Source organism: Callospermophilus lateralis, chromosome 10, assembly GCF_048772815.1.
Source record: "Callospermophilus lateralis isolate mCalLat2 chromosome 10, mCalLat2.hap1, whole genome shotgun sequence".
Classification (NCBI taxonomy): domain Eukaryota; kingdom Metazoa; phylum Chordata; class Mammalia; order Rodentia; family Sciuridae; genus Callospermophilus; species Callospermophilus lateralis.
The window spans coordinates 2,892,165-2,908,403 of NC_135314.1; the positions used below are offsets into that span (position 1 = coordinate 2,892,165).

A 16,239-nucleotide genomic window follows, 5' to 3' on the forward strand; every position below is an offset into this window, starting at 1 on the left:
CTTGTGGAGAGTGCACATTGATACCGAGGGTGTATATCTTCTTTGTTCTGAGAAAGCCCCTACCTCAACCTAATACAGCCAAGGAGTGCACTACTGCTGTGGGGCCTGAAAACTCCTCCCTGGGCTTCCAGAATCGCTCTGGACAGAGAATCTGCGCTCCCACTCCCTGCCTTTCTCCATGTGAGTGTGACAGTGTTATCCTTCACCATGGTGAGGTCAGCAGCGACGTGTGGAGGGCCATCTCTTTAGTCTGGTAGGTCTTGGGACGTGGAGGACCTGCCTCAGAGGAGCCACAGACAACCTAGGAGGGACCACGCCATTTCCGACTTCAGGCTTCATGCTGGCATCCCACGAGACTTTAAGGCATCTTGGGACTCTGGGAAATAGCGGTTCATACTGAAAACATCACTTCCAGTTTCAAGATGTCGAGTTGAAGGCGTCTCTGGCTTGTTTTCGACCGTGGGAGGGGGCGTACCTTCGAATCTATGGCGACACCGAAGGCGACACCCACACCCGCGGCCCGATCCCGGGCGCTGGCACTAACTCGAACCAGCACCAAGTAGGTACCGGGCTCCCATCAGAGGTCCAGAATCTCCCTGTCGGTCTGGAGGAAAACCCTAGAACGCAGCAGGTCGGGGCGCGGGGCTCATCACCACTGGGAAGAAGACCGCACCTACTGCGCACGCTCACGGACCGGCGCTCGGGGATTACGTCAGCTCGCGGCGTCTGCGCGTGACGTAACTGGCCGGGGCCGGTAGAAAGGAGCACTCTGCGGCACACGTGGGTAGCGGAGCGGCGGGCGGGCACATGGCGAGTGGCGCGGCGCTGGCGGTGTGCGGGCAGGCGCTGGTGGTGCGGGGTGGCAGCCGGTTCCTGGCCGTCTCTACTGCGAGCAGGTGAGGGAGTGGGCGGGGAGTGCGGGCGCGGCGGCCCTGGACACCCTACTTCCCGGCCTCCGTGGTCGCGTCCGCTGGGGGTGACTCCAGGAGCCCTGCGCGGCCCGCGAGCCCACCGCAAGCCGACGTGGAGCCGCGAGCGCCGGGCGGCGTCGGACCTTGCGCACGCTTGCTTCCGGGTTCTGCTGCGGCTGCGCGGCCAGAGGGCTGGCCGGTCCGGATCACGTGGGCATGCGCGCCCGGGTCTTGAGTGCTGTGGTTCTGGTCTCCAGTGTCCTTTCCGGGGTGGGTTTGATTTTTTTATACTTGAAACGGACAGCCTGTCTGTAAAGTGTACGCTTTGCAGTTCGATGCCACATTTAGATTGCACAAAAAGTTTGCGCACGAACCTGTGACGTTAGTTTGGGGCTCAGAGCCCCAAATACATGGCATTGTGAACCGACGGTGTGCCAGACACGACCCGCTGCTTAGCCTTTGGAGGAATCTTATTGATTGGCAGAGTTTTCGACTTTGAAGACAGTTTCTCTTTCTGCAGCAATGCAGTGTTCCATGAGAAAATCGTTTGGGTGCTGACACTTTAAACGTTATCAGCATGTATAAGATCCCTTCTGTGTGCCGGGAGTCCGGGTGGGACCCAAGAAAGCTCAGGGTCTGGTAGGGAAGAGGGGTGATTTCTATATTGGTAGGTGCTTCGGCGTCACTGCAGCTTTTTTCCGGTAGGAGACATTTTTCTGAACAAGTAATGACTATTTTACATTTGGGTGCAAAATCACACTGAATAACTGCAGTATCAGAACACAATTCTTCCTTTAAAAAATATTTATTTTTTAGTTGTAGTTGGACACAATATCTTTATTTATTCACTTTTATGTGGTGCTGAGGATTGAACCCAGGGTCTCCCACATGCTAGGCGAGCACTCTACCTACGGCTGAGCCACAACCCCAGCCCCACAATTTCTTCTTGTAATCACGTTTTGTTGATTTTCTAGTGCCTGAAAGAACAGTATATTAATTCTGGTTGAGTTTTTAAGTTTGAGTGAATTGGTCGTTTTTTTTTTGGACAGAATCTTGTGGATTGTGTATGACATATCCAAACAGAAGGTTAAGCAAACAGAGCTCCTGAATTCTTTTGTGCTGTGTAGTACCAGTGCAGTTTTTTTTTTTCTCTTTGATAAGACTCAGAATTTAATGAATATGCAAATGTACAAACTTTTTTGTTCCATGGGTAAAACACCTCAAACCCTGCATCTGTGTTAGAAGTGTTTATTATGTTTTTTGTTTTTTGTTTTTTTTTTTAGTGATGATGACAGCCTCTTCACATATGATTGCAGTACCGCAGAAAAGAAGCCAGAAGAAAATAAAGGGTGAGGTGATGGGGAAGAGTGTTCAGGGCCTGATGGATTGAGTTGGGGGGGAACTGTTAGATGAAGAAGTAATTCTTGTCTTGCTGAATTCTTAACTTCTGTCACCTGGTTTTGTGGATAAGCTTAAGTTTCACCTTAGGAAAGAAACATGTTAACATAATTAAGTTAACATAATTAACTTTCAAGTTAGGTATTAAGGAAATTTAATTAGTTTCTGTCAGTACTGGATCCTATGAAATAATAGTTTGAAATCTGTAGAGGTCATGTGCAGGACATTAATGTCACCTAATTCAAAGATAAGGAAAGCAAAGTGTGCAGTTGTTTTGCATGGTGGCTTTCTTTAGTTCACTCGGTCTTCTGGGTCAACTTGTCCTTAATTATTTTCAGTTTGATTTAACCGCTGTGTCTTGTCTTGGATTAGTCCATATGCACGAGGGTGTGGGCTCTATGATCTCTGAGGGTCTTTCCAGTCCAGCTCTTTGGATTCTAGCATGTTTGCTAAGAGACAGTCAAGTTAGTTAGATGTAACTATTGTAACAATACAGCATTTTTTTGAACTTTCTCATGTCCCTTTAATACGTCTTTATGTTCTGACTACATGAACCACTTAACTATTAGCATTTTCTGCCTCTGCCTGTTTTATAAATTGGCAAGGCTAGCCATCCAGGAATGCAATCTTATTTTCCTTCATTAGCTAGGATTCTGTTGCTGTAACAAATACTTGAAATTAACAGTCTATAAGGAGAAAAGGTTTATTTTAGTTCACAGTTTTTTAGGTTCTAGCCTGAAAGCAGTTGGCCCTGTTGCTTTGGGCCTGTGCTGAGACAGCACTTTATGGCAGGAGCATATGGCAGAGCCAAACTATTCATGTTGTTGCCAGGAAGTGAAAGAGAGTAAGGAAGTGGCCAGGGTCCCATGTTCCCCTTAAAGGACATGCCCTCTGTTGATGTAAATACCTCCTACCTCTTTTTTCTTCTTTTTGAGACAGGGTCTTGCTGTGTTGCCCAGACTAGCTTTGAACTTGAGCTGAAGCACCCCGTCTCAGCTCCCTGAGTACTGGGACTGTGGGCTTGTGCCACCGTCTCGGCAAGATCCTGTCTCTAAGGGCTACCACTCCCAGTAGCACCATGGTGGGACCATGCCTTTAGCACCTGCTCCTCGGGTACCCTCGCCCAAACCCCAGCAAGGCTGACTGTTTCTTCCTTTTTCCCAGGGAGGATGGCCGGCCCATGGATCAGGGGAGCGACATGATTCTAGCGTCCACCTTCTCCACGTCTGGCAGCTATTTTGCTTTAACTGATGACAGTAAGCGTCTGATTCTTTTCCGTACAAAACCATGGCAATGTCTGAGTGTCAGGTATGAAATGTTAACGTCGAATCATTAAGATGTCTTATTCACACCTTGTTCTTGCATGTCAGTAGCAATAGTGACAGTTACCATAGTAATAAGCACCCAAGATGGCGTCCCAGCTGTGGGTTAGACACTGATCCAGGGATTTCTGGTATTAACTGATAGGATCCTAGATTCCTGTGGGGTTGGCACGGTCTCGGTGGTGAGGAGTTGGCTGCTTTCAGGTCAGGAGGCTTGGCAGGGCTGTCCCTGTTGGTTCCTCCTGTGGCAGTGTTGCTGCCCCAGCTACTGTGCCATCCTACCTCGCACACAGTATTCCCCAGCCCTGTGTCTGCTAGAGGCAAAGGCTTTCAGCCAGGTCAGGGCTTCGAGTGAGTCCTGCTGGGCACTTGGGGCTGGGTGGGTCCAGAGCGGTCTTTCTGTTTGCTGGAAGAGAGGAAGGGGCCAGTGCAGCCCGTGCCCCAGGCAGGAGTGCGGTGTGCTGCTGTGCGCTCTCGCCAAGCCACTCCGGGAGCACCCTGCCTAAGTGCAGCTGTGCCCCTTCTTCAAAGCATCTTTGCCACTTGTGAGGGGGTGACCCTGCAGTGCTGTGAATCTGCTTCCCAAGCCACCACCATTGTTTGCTGCCACTGTGTCCTTGTGAGAGGAGGTGGATGTCACTGGTGCATGGGCAGATCTCTGACTTCTCCTGGTGTCTGTTCTTGAGAGTGAGAGCTGTATCATTCTGCTTTTTCTGTGACTCACAAACACATGGACAGAGTCAGGCCTGGGCCCCTCCTTGTCCTCCCTGAAACTCCCTTGAGAATCAGAGGTAAACATGTGGGTTGCCATGCTTCAGCTACTAAGGTTCAGGGATTTCCCTTTGTAACTGGCTCATACCAAATTATTGGATTCAACGTTTTTGGATATTTATTTTATCTGATTTTCTAAGGTAAGAGTAAGAAGCCATATTCCAGGTAGCATCAAAAGCAAGAGTATTCACCCTGCCCTCTTGTCAGATTAAAACTACAGGCCTGTTGAATATTGCTTCATCGTTAGTGTTCACAGTGTGTTTTTGTGTGGCAGATGCACATTTTTGTGTGTAGGTGTACATAATTTGGAAATTTAACAACATATCAAAATTAAACAAAAGGATACCCAGATATCTAGTGATGTGCCAGGGTCCCTCATCTCCCTTCCCACAGAGTGCAGAGTGAAGTGTCTCCAGGTGAACACTGCGAACTGGCCGTGAGCCCCTCCCACGGGGCTCCTGCCGGCCTTGTGGGGCTTTGCAGCTGGCTGGTCTTGACTTTGGGTCTCTGACCACCTGTGGGGACCTGGGAGGCAAGGCAGAAGGTTGGTGTTCAGTCTGCTCGTGCTCCTTAGCAAGGTGACTGTCATCAGGCAGCTTAAACCATGGACGTTTGTTCTCCGTCCTGGAAGCTGGAGTTGGAGATCAAGGTGTCTCAGGGTTGGTCCTTCCTGGATCCCCTGTCCTGATTTGCACATAGCTTCTTCCTGTGTCCTCACGCGGTCATCTGTCCTGTGTGTTTCTGTGTTTCGAGCTCCTATAAGGAGGCAGTCAGGTTGGAACAGGGCTCAGTTGAGTCTGTATGGCTCTGTAAAGGCCCTACTCAAATAGAGGCACATTCTGAGGTACTGGGTAGGTCAGGGCTTCAACACAGGGGTGTGGGGGAAGGTTGAGTCCATAATAGTTGATCTTGTTTTCCTAATACTGACTGCTAAGTTTATTTGTGACCCCTACGGAGTCTCCAAGGGGCTTTGGTCTCAAAAAGATATTATAAATGACATGATCTGAACAAGCCAAGGGCAGTTCTTTGGCAATGTAAGGGAGACGTGGTCACCTAGTCCTTGTGATCATGCAGGCTGGACATGCACTGGTCTGGGCTGGACCAGCTATGGTTTGCTTGTGTATGTATTTTGGCACTGGGGCTTTCATGAACACAGGACCTGGTGCATGCCAAGCCTGTGCTTTGTTGCTCAGCCAGTCTCCAGCCCCCAGTTTGATTTCAGGTGCTCCTGGGTGATGGCAGCACTGCCAGGCCACACTTTGAGAATCAGGATGCTGTAGAGCTCAGATTGCCCCAACCCGCTGTCTCATAGACCTGGTGAATGGGCGAGCTATACCTAACTCCAGAATCTAGAGCGCCGCTGGGGACAGGGTGCAGGTTCAGAGCATTGCACTTGAGCATATTCAAGGCCCTGGATTTGATTCCCAGCACCACACACAAGGAAGTGCCTTTGTTTCATCACAATGTGAGGAGCCCTGTTTGTGTTAGGAAACAGTTTTTTTCCTGGTGGTTTCAGTGAGTTTGCTGATAGAAGGTTCATTGGGCCTTTCAGCAGTGCTGGCACAATGCAGGGTATTATATGCTGATAGCTGTGGGGACTGGATGGTGTCTTCAGTACACTTGCTTTGGTTGCTAAACTCAAAGGCCTGGCTTGAGAATTGATGTGGATGTGTGATTCTTGAGCTGCCCTGTGGTTAGCACTGTCTGGGACCCTAGCAACATGGTCTCCCGAGCCCTGAGTTGTGGTAAAGTTGTAGGCTTAATTGTGGGAGTGCAGAGTGAGTTCTTGATTCTGCCTGGCTCCCCTGGAATATAGGCTACCACATAGCTTTTACCATGTTTTCCCTTTGATTTTGGTTCATTCAGACAATTGGAAACCACAGAGACGTGCAAGATGAGAACAGAAAGCCATCCTCTTGAGCTCAGCATTGGTGGCGTCCCTGTGCAGGAACACTGGTGTGCTCCTCCTGTTTCTCTCAAGTGCGAGGCTTGCACATGGTGTGCTGATGTGTTCAGCTCGGGGTGGCTAGGGGCCCCTCTCTCCCCACACAGCCATATGGGGATGTGTCTTCCCTGCTGCTGGACCATACTCTGATGAAAGAGCCAGCGCCTGGGCCTCGCAGGGATCGGGCCACTCTGGGAGTCTGGGTCCCTGCACCTGTGTTGGGACGAGGATTCTCGAGGGGGGTTCTGTGTGACTGTGGGGCTGATAAGATGGGATAACTCAGGGGCAGGACTCCTGCAGTGCCAGTCAGTCCCGCGGGCAGTGTGTGGATCTCATTAGTGACAAGAACGAGGCCAGTAGTTCTTCATGCTCTTTGCAGTTGTCTGTGGAGAGGTGCTTTGGGTCTTCTTTTTGAAGTTAGTATGTTGGTGATCCCTTAAAGTCCTGATGAACTCTGAGGTGGGCAGTACTACCTTGGCAGAGCACACACCAGTTGGCACCTGATCGTTTTTCCCTTTAATTACAGGTTTGTTTCTGGTTTTAAACTGACACTGGTGGGTGACTTTGTGTATGTAGGCATGAGGTGGTGTGGAGGGCGGATGGTGTGATGGATGCAGTGGGGACAGTGGGTGGCAAAGCCCAAGCTCTGCTGTGGACATGGGGCAGGTGCTAGCACCTGCCTGGGAGCTGGTGAGCCCTGGGTACCCTGTGCTGTGGCTTGGTGGCCTTGAGCCATTAAGGGCCTGGGGTCGCCCTCACATGGCCTCTTCTCTGGCATTTCCCTGAGCCCAGCAGGAGGCACTTTGTCACCGTCTCTGGATGGAACTGTAGGGTGAATAGCCCTTTGGGGTGTGTGTAGTAGTGGACAGATGTGTATTCATTGCTACCTTCCTCCTAAGACCTACTGGCATATTCTTCAGCTTTCTTCTTTTTAAATTCCTTTAAAATTTGGTGTTTGTGAATTTCCAATGCTGGGTCTTTACCCTCTCTTTGTGGGTCTAAGGAGAGATTTCTGGGGCAAGGATGAGGATGGGAAGGGAGAGCAAGATGAGGTGGTTTCATCAGAACAGTGGGAGCTACTGTGCGCTAAGACATGAGAGCGCAGAACCACATGCATGGCGTGATCAGCTGACTGGTGTGCAGGGGCCAGTCCAGTCACACTGAGGGGGGTCTGCCTAGTGACATTTTATTGGGAGCACAAACCCTTCTGATGGATCCCCTCCTCAAAAAAAAAATGTCCATCTTTTTCTTTTTTTTTGGTGGTACTGAGTGCAAGTTGAATGTAACCTGTACATCCCTAACCCTTTCTATTTTATTTTGAGACAGCACCTAGCAAAGTCCCTCAGGTTGGCAGTGAACTTGCAATCCTCATGCTTCAGCTTCTTGAATAGCTGGGCTGATAGGCGTGTGCTACTGCTGTGCCTGGTAAAAATGCCTATCTTTAATGTATTTGAAGTGCAGTTTAATTTTTGGGGTTCCACACACCTGCCGTTTATGTGTAGTTGACTGGCTGAGGTCATATGCTGTTGGGGGCTCAATTGAGTTGGGACCAGACTGTCACTCCCATGTTGGCATGCTGCTGCTTTCAGACTTAATATTAGGGGTGTTTGAAGCAAAGCCAAGGTGGAAATTGTGGGCAACAGTGGTTCTTCTTCAGGTGGCAATTTAGAGTGACAGGAGATCAGAGGACCTGGGACCTGGGCAGATCAGGAGACCCTCTCCTGCCCTGGAACTGAGGCCAAGGAATTGAAGATGAGGGCACCGGGTGACAGATGGTACCTTCAATTTTGACATGCACATTTGCTTTTTACTTTCTTTGTCTTTTATGTTTTTTTTTTTTTTTAGTTATAGATGGACACAACATCTTTATTTTTTTGTGGTGTTGAGGATCGAACCCAGTGCCTCACGCATGCTAGGCAAGAGTGCTCTGCCTCTGAGCCACAACCCGAGCCCTCTTTTGTATTCTTTGATATGCATTTATGAACGTGAAATCACCTCATTCCAGAGAGTACCCATTAGAGATTGGTACTGGCACCCAGAGGGCAGAGTGCCAGGAAGTCAGATCTGGGTTTGCTCTGCCTGCAGGTGTTGGGATGGTGGGGAGTCTGGTGGCTGGGAATGTGAATTTGGGGAACTGGGGCCAGTGTGGGTATGGCATCTGAAGCCCTTGGAGCCCTGGCAGGCCTGCGATGGCAGCTCTGGAGATAGGCTCACGGCAGTGCCAGTTCAGGCTGAGCCAGGTTAGCTCTGAGGGACCCTGCAGAGCCGAGCATTTGCTCTGTTGTGTAGGGCTCTAATAAGAATCCAATGACTCTGTGGATGGAAGGGGAAGTGCCCAGACCAGGCCCCGACAGGATCAGAAGGTTATTGGGGCCACTACCTCAGTTCTCTGGGGTCCTGGGAACTGGGATATTTAACAGTGGCGACATCTGTCCCATTGTGCCACCTAACTCCCTTGGAGTCTTAAGTCTACTCCCTGCAGCTGAGCTGCATCCTAGTCACTGTGGGGACAGACCTAACTGAGAGGCAGAGAGCTCCCAGCTGGCACAAGGCAGAGCATCCTGTGGAGCTGGGGGCTGCATCTGTGCCGCTGTCCTGGGGTGGAGACTACTGGAGGTGTGTCCTGGTCTCCAGGTAGGGCTTTGTTGGAGCTGCCCGCTTGGCTCCTTGTTGGCACAGTACGGGCTGTTTGTTGACATTGTGGCGTGCTCTGAGAGAGAATTTTGATTAATCCTGCCCCAGAGCCTAATTATCTTTCTGTTGTTCTTTGTTTCCTCTGTGTTTACCCTGCCACACCCCCCCTTCTTCAGCTCCCTTCTGGAGGCCCAGCTGCAGGGAGCCTGTTTTGCTGGAGTTCGCCCTTCCGGGGCGTGGGCTCAGCAGGGCGGGCTGTGATGAAGTGCAGGTGGAGCGTGCTGTGGAGAGCAGCCTGTGCTGTGGGGGGTGGACCCCAGATGCCTTGCCTGGAGAGTGATGGGCATCTTGCTACTCAGAGTGCTGACCCTGGTTAAGCAGAGGCTTGAATGTAGCTGCATCTCGTATAGAACCAGCTGGCAGATGTGGCAGGCCTTGGCAACCCAGATCAAAGGTTTTTATGAGTGTGCTGAATTCAGTGCCAACTGAATGGTGCCCCACCCGCTTCCGAGCTCCCTGCTGTACTGTGGCCTTCCAGCCAGGGACTTGCGGGGACTCAGGGCCATTTTCGCTGCTGCCCTGTGTTGGGTGAGGAATGGTGCCCTGGCACCTGTAGGAGTGAGACACCCCTGCAATATGTGTGAGATGCAGCAGCACCAGCAGCTTTCCATGGAGGCTGTGGAGAACAGTGGGAGGTCAGGTGGGCCCTTGGGTGTTGAGAGTCAAGGACCATGGGCCCCAGATGGTGGCCTTTGCTTTTGTCCCTGATAGTGGCCTTCTCATATTGGTGAAGCCCACCCACATTTCCTGCACAGGCATGGCAAAGGTTCTGGGGCCACAGGCCATTTCCTCAGCATTATGTCACGACAGGTTTCAAACATACAGCTGAGCTGAGAGGACTTTACATCACATACTCCTGTACCTGCCACCCCGGTCTTATCACCAAGAATAATTTATTTTCTCCCTCCCTCCCTCCCTCCTTCCTTCCTTCCTTTCGGAGTAGTTTTCTTTTTTTGATACCAGGGATGGAACCCAGGAGTGCTTCACCAGTGAGCCACATCTCCAGTCCTTTTATGTTTTACTTTGAGTCAGGGTCTTGCTAAGTTGTTTAAGGCCTTGCTAAGTTGTTGAGGCTGGCTTTGAACTTTGCAATCTTGATCTTCCTGCCTCAGCCTCCCAAGCCACTGGGATTACAGGTGTGCACTTCCACATCTGGCCAGGAGCAATTTTCTTGAGGAAAAATTATTGAAGTAAAATTAGTCCCAAGGTAGGGCTTTGTGTGTGCGTGCTGGGGAGGAACCCAGGGCCTGGTGTGTGCCAGGCAAGTGCTCTGCCACTGAGCTGCACTCAGCCTAGGGCACTGGCTGTGATGTGGTTCTCAGCATTGCTTTGTTATTTTGGCATCATCTTCCCTGGCTGGACGGGCACATGTGTTGCCATAGGCAACAGGGCACAGAGGCCCCTGGACTTAGAATAGGATCACGTCCCAGTAAACTCCTTAGGCTGAAAATACATGTGTTACACCAAATCTATAGAGCATCCTGGGTTAGCCTCACCTGCTTTAAATGCTAAGGACGCTTTCCTGAGCCTATAGCTGGTAAAATCATGCACTGAAGCCTGGTTCTGCTGCAGGGTGTTGAACATCCTGTGTAAGGCACTGAATATTCTACAGAAGGAAACAAAGAGTGACTGTATGGGTGTGCTTTCACACAGTTGTAAAGTGGACAGCTCCAAGCTGAACCAGGCTAGCTGGGCCGGGGGCCGGCAGCATAGGTGTGAAGGCCTGCAGCTGAGCTGACCTGTGGCTGCTAACCCGTGTGTCTCTGCTCTTCAGGGTAGTGGTGAGGAGGTGCACGGCTCTGACCTTCACAGCCTCTGAGGAGAGGGTCTTGGTGGCCGACAAGTCTGGAGACGTCTACTCCTTCTCGGTGCTGGAGCCCCATGGAGGTGGCAGGCTGGAGCTCGGGCACCTGTCCATGCTGCTGGACGTGGTATGTAGGGGCACGCTGACTTGTTGTCCGCTCCAGCTGGCGCCCTGGTAGGGCAGAGGCTGAAGGGTCTAAGGGGAGGAGCTGGGGGTCTCCCAGAGCAGGAGGAGCTTAGAATGGAATCGAGGCAGGTGGAGTGGTCAGCAGGATGGAAGGGGACCTGTGAGTTAGGAGTCGTTGTGTGGTTCTAGACGTGAAGGACAGCTTCCTGGGGGACCCCAGCTTGGGATGACAGAGGGGAGGGAGGTGGGAAGCAGAGCAGCGCCATGTGCTCTGAGGCCTTCTCCCAGGACCCAGCCCCAACCTGGTGTTTCCCAGCCGTCTGGAGAGTGGTGGAGCTGGGGTGGACCCAAGCAGGGACATTGCGGGAGGGTGTGAAGGGGTACTCACTAGGACTTGGTGACTACTAGATGTGGGGACAGGTGAGAGGAAGGTAGGTGGTCTGGAAGTGGGGGGTTGTGGAGGTTGGGGTGGGTTGAATAAGGGTTGGGTTTGGATGTTCCAGGATTAATTGCCCTTGTCTGGGATGAAGAAGAAGGGCTGGGGACATTGGAGACCCATGGGGGGCAGGGGGTGCCCAGTGATTTCACAGAGGTGAGAGGAGGGGCAGGACCCCCTGTCTAGCTCCAGGCCTTGGTGGCTGGTGTGGGGCACAGTTTTAGGCAGGCCTCAGAGGTGGCCTTCCATAGGGGACTAATGGGAGAAGATCGGGGGTCCTGTGGTACTGTGGAGTGGCCAGTGAGTGTCTCTTTGTTCTCTGACCCCTGGTGACGCAAGGCTGTGAGTCCTGATGACCGCTTCGTGCTTACTGCTGACCGGGATGAGAAGATCCGCGTCAGCTGGGCCGCTGCACCACACAGCATTGAGGCCTTCTGCCTGGGACACACGGAGTGAGTGCAGGGACCTCAGGCTTAAGGCAGATAAGTGGGGCCCTGGTGCAGAACAGCAGGGCCTCACACCTGGAACCACCGAAACCCCTTTGCCAAAGCAACGAGTTCTTCCTCGGCTGGCCCTGCCCAGCTGGTGGCTGTCCTAGCACTCACCCAGTGAGGGGGCCCATGGATGCCCAGAGCGAAGGGACGTGTGAGAGGCATTGACTGCCGCCTTGTGTGCTGTCCCTCACCCGGTGTCCACACTGCTGGTGAGGGGGCCTTGTTTGGAGAACTCCTTCCTTGGTCAGTGCCCATGTTGGCCATTAAGAGCTGGGTGTGTTAGGGGACGAGGACCAGCCTGTCTTGCCTTGGGTGGACCCAAGCAGGACTTTGTGGGAGGGTATGAAGGGGCACTCACTAGGACTTGGTACCATAGATGTGGGGACAGGTGAGAGGAAGGTAGGTGGTCTGGAAGGTGGGGGGTTGTGGAGGTTGGGGTGGGTGGAATAGGGTTGGATTTGGAAGTTCCAGGATTAATTGGGGCACACAGAGTGAGTGCAGGCCAGAGGCTGGTTACAGTTTCATGAGAGGAAAGCATTTAGCTGACTGCCTGGATGGCTTGCGTTCTTTCTGTTGAACAGAGCCGTCCCGAGCTCTGTGGCCTTGGGTAATTGTCACCCCATATTCCAGCATGCTCGTGGTGCCAGCCTGCAGTGCAGTGTGTGGTGTGCAGGAGCTGCTTGATGGATCTCGATGTGTTTTCAGTGCCTTAATAAGTCAACAGCAGTTGGCCTTGAGCTTGATTTCCAGCCCGTGGAAGCTAGTCCTGCTCTTTGCTGCTGAGTGCCTGTTGGACGCGTGTTGCTGGGACATGGTGTGCCTGTGGGACTGAGTGCCTGTTGGACGCGTGTTGGTGGGACATGGTGTGCCTGTGGGACTGAGGGCCTGTTGGACGCGTGTTGCTGGGACATGGTGTGCCTGTGGGACTGAGGGCCTGGGGGATGCGTGTTGGTGGGACATGGTGTGCCTGTGGGACTGAGGGCCTGTTGGACGCGTGTTGGTGGGACATGGTGTGCCTGTGGGACTGAGGGCCTGTTGGACGCGTGTTGGTGGGACATGGTGTGCCTGTGGGACTGAGGGCCTGTTGGACGCGTGTTGGTGGGACATGGTGTGCCTGTGGGACTGAGGGCCTGTTGGACGCGTGTTGGTGGGACATGGTGTGCCTGTGGGACTGAGGGCCTGTTGGACGCGTGTTGGTGGGACATGGTGTGCCTGTGGGACTGAGGGCCTGGGGGACGCGTGTTGGTGGGACATGGTGTGCCTGTGGGACTGAGGGCCTGTTGGACGTGTGTTGGTGGGACATGGTGTGCCTGTGGGACTGAGGGCCTGTTGGACGTGTGTTGGTGGGACATGGTGTGCCTGTGGGACTGAGGGCCTGGGGGATGCGTGTTGGTGGGACATGGTGTGCCTGTGGGACTGAGTGCCTGTTGGACGTGTGTTGGTGGGACATGGTGTGCCTGTGGGACTCGAGGGCCTGGGGGATGCGTGTTGGTGGGACATGGTGTGCCTGTGGGACTGAGGGCCTGGGGGATGCGTGTTGGTGGGACATGGTGTGCCTGTGGGACTGAGGGCCTGTTGGACGCGTGTTGCTGGGACATGGTGTGCCTGTGGGACTGAGGGCCTGGGGGATGCGTGTTGGTGGGACATGGTGTGCCTGTGGGACTGAGGGCCTGTTGGACGCGTGTTGGTGGGACATGGTGTGCCTGTGGGACTGAGGGCCTGGGGGACGCGTGTTGGTGGGACGTGGTGTGCCTGTGGGACTGAGGGCCTGTTGGACGCGTGTTGGTGGGACATGGTGTGCCTGTGGGACTGAGGGCCTGTTGGACGCGTGTTGGTGGGACATGGTGTGCCTGTGGGACTGAGGGCCTGTTGGACGCGTGTTGCTGGGACATGGTGTGCCTGTGGGACTGAGGGCCTGGGGGACGCGTGTTGGTGGGACATGGTGTGCCTGTGGGACTGAGGGCCTGGGGGATGCGTGTTGGTGGGACATGGTGTGCCTGTGGGACTGAGGGCCTGGGGGATGCGTGTTGGTGGGACATGGTGTGCCTGTGGGACTGAGGGCCTGTTGGACGCGTGTTGGTGGGACATGGTGTGCCTGTGGGACTGAGGGCCTGTTGGACGCGTGTTGGTGGGACATGGTGTGCCTGTGGGACTGAGGGCCTGTTGGACGCGTGTTGGTGGGACATGGTGTGCCTGTGGGACTGAGGGCCTGTTGGACGCGTGTTGGTGGGACATGGTGTGCCTGTGGGACTGAGGGCCTGGGGGATGCGTGTTGGTGGGACATGGTGTGCCTGTGGGACTGAGGGCCTGTTGGACGTGTGTTGGTGGGACATGGTGTGCCTGTGGGACTGAGGGCCTGTTGGACGCGTGTTGGTGGGACATGGTGTGCCTGTGGGACTGAGGGCCTGGGGGACGCGTGTTGGTGGGACATGGTGTGCCTGTGGGACTGAGGGCCTGTTGGACGCGTGTTGGTGGGACATGGTGTGCCTGTGGGACTGAGGGCCTGTTGGACGTGTGTTGGTGGGACATGGTGTGCCTGTGGGACTGAGGGCCTGGGGGACGCGTGTTGGTGGGACATGGTGTGCCTGTGGGACTGAGGGCCTGGGGGACGCGTGTTGGTGGGACATGGTGTGCCTGTGGGACTGAGGGCCTGGGGGACGCGTGTTGGTGGGACATGGTGTGCCTGTGGGACTGAGGGCCTGTTGGACGCGTGTTGGTGGGACATGGTGTGCCTGTGGGACTGAGGGCCTGTTGGACGCGTGTTGGTGGGACATGGTGTGCCTGTGGGACTGAGGGCCTGTTGGACGCGTGTTGCTGGGACATGGTGTGCCTGTGGGACTGAGGGCCTGTTGGACGCGTGTTGCTGGGACATGGTGTGCCTGTGGGACTGAGGGCCTGTTGGACGCGTGTTGCTGGGACATGGTGTGCCTGTGGGACTGAGGGCCTGTTGGACGCGTGTTGCTGGGACATGGTGTGCCTGTGGGACTGAGGGCCTGTTGGACGCGTGTTGCTGGGACATGGTGTGCCTGTGGGACTGAGGGCCTGTTGGACGTGTGTTGGTGGGACATGGTGTGCCTGTGGGACTGAGGGCCTGGGGGACGCGTGTTGGTGGGACATGGTGTGCCTGTGGGACTGAGGGCCTGTTGGACGCGTGTTGCTGGGACATGGTGTGCCTGTGGGACTGAGGGCCTGTTGGACGCGTGTTGGTGGGACATGGTGTGCCTGTGGGACTGAGGGCCTGTTGGACGCGTGTTGGTGGGACATGGTGTGCCTGTGGGACTGAGGGCCTGTTGGACGCGTGTTGGTGGGACATGGTGTGCCTGTGGGACTGAGGGCCTGTTGGACGCGTGTTGGTGGGACATGGTGTGCCTGTGGGACTGAGGGCCTGGGGGATGCGTGTTGGTGGGACATGGTGTGCCTGTGGGACTGAGGGCCTGTTGGACGCGTGTTGGTGGGACATGGTGTGCCTGTGGGACTGAGGGCCTGTTGGACGTGTGTTGGTGGGACATGGTGTGCCTGTGGGACTGAGGGCCTGTTGGACGCGTGTTGGTGGGACATGGTGTGCCTGTGGGACTGAGGGCCTGGGGGATGCGTGTTGGTGGGACATGGTGTGCCTGTGGGACTGAGGGCCTGTTGGACGTGTGTTGGTGGGACATGGTGTGCCTGTGGGACTGAGGGCCTGTTGGACGCGTGTTGGTGGGACATGGTGTGCCTGTGGGACTGAGGGCCTGTTGGACGTGTGTTGGTGGGACATGGTGTGCCTGTGGGACTGAGGGCCTGTTGGACGCGTGTTGGTGGGACATGGTGTGCCTGTGGGACTCGAGGGCCTGGGGGATGCGTGTTGGTGGGACATGGTGTGCCTGTGGGACTGAGGGCCTGTTGGACGCGTGTTGCTGGGACATGGTGTGCCTGTGGGACTGAGGGCCTGGGGGATGCGTGTTGGTGGGACATGGTGTGCCTGTGGGACTGAGGGCCTGTTGGACGCGTGTTGGTGGGACATGGTGTGCCTGTGGGACTGAGGGCCTGTTGGACGCGTGTTGGTGGGACATGGTGTGCCTGTGGGACTGAGGGCCTGTTGGACGTGTGTTGGTGGGACATGGTGTGCCTGTGGGACTGAGGGCCTGTTGGACGTGTGTTGGTGGGACATGGTGTGCCTGTGGGACTGAGGGCCTGTTGGACGTGTGTTGGTGGGACATGGTGTGCCTGTGGGACTGAGGGCCTGTTGGACGCGTGTTGGTGGGACATGGTGTGCCTGTGGGACTCGAGGGCCTGGGGGATGCGTGTTGGTGGGACATGGTGTGCCTGTGGGACTGAGGGCCTGTTGGACGCGTGTTGCTG

At 54.4% G+C, this 16,239-nt stretch overlaps 1 protein-coding gene across 5 annotated transcripts in view; it reads left to right on the forward strand.

The window, feature by feature from the left end:
* The first annotated feature begins 718 nt into the window (after positions 1 to 718).
* The window catches only part of Wdr4 (WDR4 tRNA N7-guanosine methyltransferase non-catalytic subunit), a 36,491-nt gene continuing 20,970 nt past the window's right edge, over positions 719 to 16,239 (forward strand). For 3 of the 5 annotated variants that reach the window (XR_013092524.2, XR_013092525.2, XM_076868697.2), the window contains exons 1-5: positions 719 to 896; positions 2,195 to 2,260; positions 3,474 to 3,617; positions 10,816 to 10,972; positions 11,747 to 11,859. Coding sequence is in view for 3 of the 5 variants with exons in the window: in XM_076868697.2 (XP_076724812.2) it covers positions 808 to 896; positions 2,195 to 2,260; positions 3,474 to 3,617; positions 10,816 to 10,972; positions 11,747 to 11,859 (569 nt within the window). In the remaining 2 variants the exon portion in view is untranslated. Of the gene's footprint in view, positions 897 to 1,109; positions 1,182 to 2,194; positions 2,261 to 3,473; positions 3,618 to 10,815; positions 10,973 to 11,746; positions 11,860 to 16,239 lie in introns of those variants that run through there. The other 2 variants (XM_076868698.2, XM_076868699.2) reach the window with 2 other exon arrangements.